The sequence below is a fragment of the Geospiza fortis genome, unplaced genomic scaffold (genome assembly GCF_000277835.1).
Source record: "Geospiza fortis unplaced genomic scaffold, GeoFor_1.0 scaffold217, whole genome shotgun sequence".
NCBI lineage: Eukaryota > Metazoa > Chordata > Aves > Passeriformes > Thraupidae > Geospiza > Geospiza fortis.
The window spans coordinates 322,208-330,776 of NW_005054392.1; the positions used below are offsets into that span (position 1 = coordinate 322,208).

Here is an 8,569-nt window from a genome sequence, read left to right on the forward strand (position 1 = left end):
AGCAAGCAGGATAAGCCTGCCTGGAGACATGTCTACATTTCAGAGAAAAAACATGTCTTTTTAAACTTTGTAATCTGTTCTTCAATAAAAAAAGTATTTATTGTTAATATCAGCAGATTAGCATCTAGCTTCTGTTAATGTTTGTTTATAAAGATCCACAATGCAAGCAGCCTTAAATATCCAAGTTAAACATTTAAAATTCTGATAAAACACTAAGAAAAACTCCACTCACCAACATTTCACAGAATCATAGAACAAATTACCTTTTATAAAATATACTTTAATTCAGTAATAAGAGTTTGGAAGAAAAGCTGTGTTACTTCAAAGAAGTTCAAAACCTGCTCACTGTCAGAAAAGAGCAACATACAGATGAAAACATTCAAGATTCTTATTTGTACAGAGTATAAAAAAGATGTAAGTTGCATGTTTATATTAATAAGAGTGGAAACAGCAGACATTAATGACATTACATAGCATTCTTACCCAGCAACTAGAACATATTTTCCATCTGGTTGATCCTTTAACCTTTCCAGCAGGGACAAACGTACTTTGGCTTTGGTTTGGCCATAGATCTCAATTTCATCTGTAAGCAATCCTATCTCCTTGGCAAGTACATCAACAGCTTTTGGACTCTGTGCTCGGGAAATCTCAATATCACTGGAAAAGAAAACAAATAGGAGCCAGGAGATTTCTCTCAGCTTAGGTGGTCGACAACAGAGCACAAAACAACAGCAAATAATCCAACAATGGAGTTATTGTAATGAGTTTTTTAACTCTCTCTCACATTTTATTAACCAAACCTAAATATTAACTAACACCTAATATAACATTGAAAATCACATACAGAGTTTGTTAATTGTTACAATTTCATAGAGAGCTCTTGTTTAATCAGATTCCAAACATTATGTAACGCTTTCATATCAAGCTAGAAACGAGTCTGCTGGATGCTGAAGCATGTCCCACTGGAATGGATGTTTCTGGATTTGTTTTTCCCTTTTGTTCTCCTCCCTCACAGCATATTTCAGCACATACAATTTACCAAAAAGTGCATGCATTCCTTGGCCAACAAACACATTTGCTAAACCCAAAGCTTGTGCATGCAGTGCCTTTCATCCGAGGGCAGTGCCAACATCGCTGCTCTCCACGAGGGCACCAAAGGAAACAAGGCATTTGAAGACCAACTCATGCACTTCTAAAACACAGCTAAACTAAGAATGGCCACAGAGCAGGAGTCTGTGACAGCGTTCACAAGGGTTTTCAGGTGAGGTGAGAGACAAGAACGTTGACTCCATGTTCAGAAGGCTTGATTTATTATTTTATGATATATATATATATTATCACTATACTAAAAAGAAAAGGAAGGAAAGGTTTCTTCAGAAGCTAGCTACGCTAAGAATAGAAAAGAAAGAATGATAACAAAGCAGCTCTCCCGGACTCTGTCCGAGAGAGCTCGGTCCTTGACTGGCCATTAACTATGAACATCCAAGATGGCCCAATCCAGACCGACCTGTTGCATTCCACAGCAGCAGATAAGCATTGTTTACATTCTGTTTCTGAGGCCACAGCTTCTCAGAAGGAAAAATCCTAAAGAAAGGATTTTTCACAAAGAGATGTCTGCAACAGGAGTCTACAGCACAGAGCTCAGCCAAGACATCCACTGAGCTTACAAACTACTCCCAGCAAGGGTGAGCAGCAGCTGAGGCAAGCCACAGATTCCCTGAGGGAATGTGGCTGTAGGGAACACCATTGTATCTGCAATTCCTGACCTGGACAACCTGAGGTCTTTGGATTTAATATTCCATCATGGATTTTGCACTTGTGAGCTTGACCTAGTTGCCCATTATGTCCACATAAGCGTGTAGAAGCTGTAAGCTCCTGCAGCATGGAAGCCCAGGGGCTGGAACACTGGATGTGAAGAGTTGTCTCTTTGGGCTTCGAATTGCTCACATTACCACAAAAACAACTTTAAAGATTACTTTCAGCCTAACCAGGCTCAATTTCTTCCTGTAGTTTCAGCTGATCATGTTTTTAAGATAGAATCTGGCAGTGGCATGAATGCTCATGTCCTGAACTTTCGAACAATCTGCAAGACCTTAAATACACACCAGGGAACATAAAACTACAACCAGATCTCAACTCTGTGTGCGGACTTTGGCCATTCTGCATCCACCTGGCAAATGATCAGTCTGTGCCAACTTAATTGTTTGCAATTCTTTGAGAAAATCCTAAACTGGTTCCATTATTCATTTATAGTTCTCAGGTATCCCCCTTTTGCACCCTGCAGCAGGTAACTGAAATCCAGAAACCACTCACCCAAAGAATGGCATATCCAGTACTACAGGACAAGGAGTTACTTGATCACAGCACTAACCTGGAACCTGCATCCTCTTTCACAGAAGGATATACCTTTGGCTTCTTATGTGTGACTTCAAACACAGCTAGCCATAAAAATTTAATGAGAACACAAGATGGAGTGGCTTACACACATCGCATTGCAAAGACCATCTGAAGTTTTCACTTACAACTTCCAATATATAAACAACTCAAGTCCCAGAAAACTCTTGCTAAGTTGGTGGCAGTGTGGTCCCTTAAAGATATAAGAAATTAAAATTTTCAGGGTAACTATTCTCCTTAAAATAATTGATGCATTTAGCAATTTAGGAGAAAGATGTAGACTAATACGACAACATTAGTTTGCATTTTTTTTCCTCCTACTAAATATATTTTCCCAAAACACAGAAAATTAAAGACTTGGTTACACCGGGACTTTAGAAGTCTATATTTGTTGCTGACTCTTTTAGTCTGAAAATATATTCCCTGTGTTGGAAATACCAGAATTATTCAAAATGTTATGTTATTCAGTATTGCTGGAGATGTGCAAAAGTGGTTCTTCTGCATGAATGAAAACTGTTAAGCAAGAAGTCCACCACTGACAATTGTAAGTGATAATTTACAAAATACAGAAAAATTCAAAAGACAGAGGAAGGCTCTACATCCACTCACCTGACATTTCTTTTTTACTGCATACTGTAAGAAAATTTTCCATTCCATTTCCAATATATTTGGAAATACTTCAACCCAGATCTCACAGAAATCAAAAAGCAGATGTTCTTAGTTTTAGTGCTTAAGCAGCTTTGCCTCACTTTCAATGAATACTCCATCTGTTTCCACACAACGTGGTGTATTACTGAAAGCTTACATTTTATTACAGGAAACTTTCCATCTGAAGGGATTTTTACATTTAAAAGAAAAAAGACAAAGCTATAGAGTTAGCAGATAAATGCAAGTCCTATTACTAATTATATAATAAATATTATACTATATATATAATATTATGTGTGTGTATATATATATATACACACACACACCATTATTTATTAATTATGTAATTATTGATGTACTAAACACACAATGTCATAGAGAGGGTTGAGAATACCTTTTTGTGGAAGTTTTGTTTACCACCACCCTCATGACATCGCATACTTTATCTTTTAACTGTATAATTTAAGGATAGTTTTTTTAGGCTTCAATTCTAGAAACTGAATTCTAGAATTCCAGAAAAAGCTCAAGCATCTCTGCCTCCTTGTGTCCCTGGTTACAAGAGAAAATTCATTCTTTTGGAATCTCTGGTTTGAATTACATTTGTGTTCATTCCCATTAAACTGTTGTAAGAGACGGTGAAAAGCAAATCAAAATACAACATTTTGTCACAGCTTTCCAAAACGACACCAGCAGGATTCAGAATTACAGAATCACAGACTGGCTGGGGTTGGAAGGGACCTCTGGAAGTCATCTGGTCCAACCCCCCTGCTCATGCAGGGGCATCTAGAGCTGGTTAGTTGCCTATGTCCAGGTGGCTTCTGAATGTCTCCTAGGATGGATACTCCACAACCACCCTGCCAATCTGTGTCAATATCTGGCCACCCTCACAGTGAAGAAGTATTTCCTGATGTTCAAGTGGAGCTTCCTGGGTTTCAGTTTGTGCTCACTGCTGATGGTTCTGTTCCTGGGCTCCACTGAAAAGAGCCTGCCTCGTTCCTGATTGTGTTACTGTACATTGTATTCAGACACATTGATAAGATCCTCCTATCCTCCAGACTATGGAGTTCCAACTCTCTCAGACTTCTGAGGTATGAGGTTCCTTCAGCATCTGCAGAAGCAGGCGTATCAATAAGCACGAAAAAATGTTGACACTTTCCTCACTTTCAAGCCATTGGTTCCTCTCTCTGTCACCCAACACATAGCAAAGCACTTTAGCACAGTGAAGAGCTTAGACTGCTTTAAATATCAGAGATGTCAGCAATCATGCCAAGGCAGACCTGAAATCCCTGAGGCCCAGACATGGGCCTTGGGAAGTGAATGACAGGAGCTGATTGAAAAGATTCTGGCTATGAGAATAAGTATGCTTCCTGCTTTTCACACCCACACAGGAATTTAAAAGTCTAACGCAGAAGAAAGTACTTCTACTGAGGGAAGAAAATAAGTACAAACTCAAATGCCACTGAAATCACTGAGCCTTAACTAAACACCTTTCTACATCAGGGTTCAGCCATTAGGAACCTCTTGTCTTTTGTATTTCTGTTGGTGTTTCACAAGACTTCTCCTCCCTTCATCAATGAAACCTTCCAGCTTTAGGTCTTCATTAAATAAAGCTTGGCTCCAATGTAAAAATCAAAGTAAAAATTAATATCAAACAGAAGCACATGGTCATGATGAAGCATATAAGAGAATGGCACAGCACATAGTCCACATAAGATTAAAAATTAATTAGGCACAGCGCATTTTTAGGTTGTCACATTTGCTTGCTCTTTTTAAAAATATTTTTCACTTTTTTTTTCTTTAGAAGCACTTATTACCTGGGTACTGGGGAGAGGGGCTGCAGTTTCAAGCTGTGGAGGTCCCACTTCCTGTACTGCTGGGACTGGATCCATCGCTCCATGTTTTTTACCATGTTCTGGTTTTAAACAAGAAAACAGCACACAACAGCTGCATCATAAATGCTGAACAGCAATTTCAAACAATCTCTAGAGTATGTTGAAATAAGTTCTACAGCAAAGGCTAACAAAAAGCCCCAACAAAAAGCCCCAAACTTAAAAATTTTTCCATTTCATGGTTTTAGGACAAAGTAAGAGCCACTTTTCTATTGTATGACCACATTTCAAAAAGAAACAACCCCACTAACACATAAGCGGCAGAGAAGATTCTCTAATTAGGCAGTTGGACATTTTATTCTGGTCAAGACTGAGAATTACTATTCTTCTCTCACACTTTAAAAATAACAGAAGATACTGATTGTTCACTGACTGACTCACGCTGCTTCCAAAATTAAATAACATACTTTTGGACCCTCTATCCATTGTAATGCAAAAATGCAGATACAATTATTCTTCTCAGTTTTACCAGAGTGAGTGACATTAGCCTACTGATATAAGTGCTTCTGCCCACCTTTACTGTATTAACCACAGTTATGAGATGTCTGATTTTTAATTTACCTTTCTCTAATTAAATGTAATAGGTATCACTCTATCTGATTAAGAGCTGCTATTAAAATGGAAGTCATGTAAGATGGTCAAAAGAGTAAAACAAATACAAACTGTAGAAGTAATTTCTGCAACTTACAGAAAGAGCAACAAATCTGCAAGATTGGTACAATTTACAGACAAAGGTACACTAACCTGCATTCTCATTGCTACTGCAAGAGAACCAACAGTCTTTTCAGCAGCAGGGTTGTTCTGCTGACCATAGCTGTGTTTCTCTGAAAAATAAAAGTATTACAGTAATAAATCACAAATCTTCTGTGAGTGGGAGCATGTGTATTTGAAAGTTACATCCAAATAAAAAATTTCAAAAGGTGGACTTGAAATTTAACAATATTACTGACAAAATTATAGGTGGCTTCTCTAATACTTCAAATGAAACCACTCAGAAAGATGAATAGACTATGAAAATCAGAGAGTAACTGTATCTTCTGAAACATATTACACAAACCCACACAAAAAAATTTCACACAGTGGTATTTGAAAAGCTACATACATTCTTAAACAGAACACCTAAATGAGCACGGTAAAGACTGTCTTCTCTTCGACACACACATTACAGTGAGTGAGAACAATGAAATGATCAAATACCATACAGGATCATTATAACTTGGAAAAAGTAGATGCAAATTTTTTCTGAACAGTAACAGTTATCTTCATCAGCATCATATTAAAAGCAGGCATTCTGGAGAGTCTACACAAGTCAGAGTGACTTCAACTTCAGAGACAGTTATAACTGTTTCTAGTGGCAATACATCAAATGATAATCATGCATTAGCTACCCCAACTAAACATATTATTCTGTCATTTTGCTGTAATCCTTCTTCTGGCTTGTTCTTCTGTTGTTGCTCATTGACCTTTATCTAGACACAATTTCTCCAAAATTCACATCCTAGTCTCTGTGGGCATATCAAGGCCGTAGCCACATTCTGAAGGGCGTAGATATAATTGTAATAAAAAAAAACCCCAACTGTACGCTGACAGCTTTAACCTTTCTGCCACAGGGGAACTGAAGTGCAAGCCCTGACCTGGTCAAGCTCTTGCTCTGTTCACCCCTTCTGTACTGGTCAAAAAAGGCTCACGTTCCCTTGCACAACCACCCCTCCCAACAAGGGTCCCAGAGCAGCAGGGCACAGAACCCTCAGACTGGAGACAGGGCGGCAGCTACAGCCCACTCTCCCACATCCACTGCTGAGAGAGCAGGAGACCCTCTCTGCAGACCCCTCAGCCTCACTCCATGTGTTTCCTGACCCTTTCTCAAACTTTCCTGCCAGCAGGCATCCACACATCAGTGACACAGCTGACCAAGCTGAAGGCAACAATCTTCATATTAAACTCTAATTAAGAAAGTGTCTGAAAAGTTCTTCTTCTTGCATTAACACTTGGAATTAAAACAAATAAACAAACCCCCAACAATTTCTTCTGGAGATGCTCAGCTTTAGATTTAGACAGAAGAGTTTTACTGGAATAGTCTATTACAGTCATAAGCTGACTCTTGCTGCTTTGAGACCAGGCTGGGAGAGCTGCCAAACAGACAAATGAAGTAGGAAGAATGAAGTTTAAAACCCCCTTTCAGACAGCTGTGCTTTACAGAAACATTTTGACTTTTTATGTTATTTGGCTTAATACGACTATTTTTATCAGGGCAGGGCTAGCATGTGTATAAATACATATTAGAATTAGACAATTCCCTTCAATAAACTATTTCTCTCAGACTGCCTATGCTACACAAACCCACAAACGACTAACCAGGCTTTTACAGGGGTGAAGGTGAAGCTAGAGCAAGACAATCACAGGATTGCAACAGCTCTCCTAGGATAAATTTTCCAGATGGAAGCTGCAATAGCACTCTCTGCTTCAGACTATGGTCAGATCAGCAGAACTTCAGATATTGTGCTCCCTCCTCTGACTCATACCCTATCATAGAGATGAGTGAGAACTGCCGCCAGGTGCTACCTGTCTGCTCAGGCAGCTTAGAATAGAGAAGAGGTGGGGAAATGGTTGAATTTCCCATTAACATACTTAAACCATGTGGGCTTCAGCTTACAAGTGACCCCAAACGAGTTGGACATCAAATCTCAAATAATTCTGGCATCCTTAAGTTTTGTTCAGAAAGTTACTTTCATTTCCATACATTTACATATAAAGTATATTCCTGCAAGACTCTGCCAGCACTCACCTGATTCCAAGATTGTCAGTGCAACAGAAGCAGATGTTGCACTGCTAGAAAATTGCAGAATGTTTTAAAATTGTGATAATTTAAAAATCTTTGATCAAAAAAAAAACTTGATAAAGAATTGTTACTTTGGAGTGAGCACTTTTATCTCGACTCTCCTGATTTACAACATTACATTTCCCCAATTCAGCTACATCCTTGCAAATTCTGAGTGCTTTTAGAACACACAAGTGTGTTAGACAACATGTACACCCACGCAAGTTGGAAATCTAGCCACCATCTAGCAAGAACCAATGTTACTTCATGGCCATTATTGCTTTCAGGCTTCATTTAGCTCCTGTGACCCCACAGATGTTAAGTCGGACATTTCTAAAGCAAGAAAAAATCCAGAACCATTTCCAAGCACCTCAGCCAGATTCCATGGAAGTCAAGAGACAGTTATAAGACTCAGTTGTTTCTCCAAGGTCACAACTACTCCACAATGGGCTTTCCACAAACATCTTGCATTTAAACTAAGTGCATTCTTCCTGTCAGACACCTGTGTTTCATGTTCCTCTCTAGAAAGCCTTGAGACCAACATTTTTATAACTGGTAAAATGCATTTCTGCTGTAATTTTGGAGTTTCTCCAAAGTTCTGACAACCTCAAAAGCATTACCAAAAGACAGATAGACATTTGGTAGATGAGTTCTAGCTAATTTATCTTGATAAAAATCTCAGGCTGCCTTTCCAATAAAATGCAGTACTCAACAGAGCACATTGCTACAATTTGAACAATTCAAAGAAATGTATATGCTTATGCCAAATCTTACATTTCCTGTATTAGAAATGAATGTTACTGTGGTGTGCAATGCAGTT

At 38.6% G+C, this 8,569-nt stretch overlaps 1 protein-coding gene across 1 annotated transcript in view; it reads right to left on the reverse strand.

Annotated features, from left to right (window-relative positions):
• MTHFD1L (methylenetetrahydrofolate dehydrogenase (NADP+ dependent) 1 like) overlaps window positions 1-8,569 on the reverse strand; it is a 145,619-nt gene that overhangs the window by 120,113 nt on the left and 16,937 nt on the right. Inside the window, exons 8-10 of the mRNA XM_031060824.1 lie at window positions 5,676-5,755; window positions 4,857-4,954; window positions 484-657 (exon numbers count right to left, since the gene is read on the reverse strand). Of these exons, the coding sequence (XP_030916684.1) occupies window positions 484-657; window positions 4,857-4,954; window positions 5,676-5,755 (352 nt within the window). The remainder of the gene's footprint in view (window positions 1-483; window positions 658-4,856; window positions 4,955-5,675; window positions 5,756-8,569) is intronic.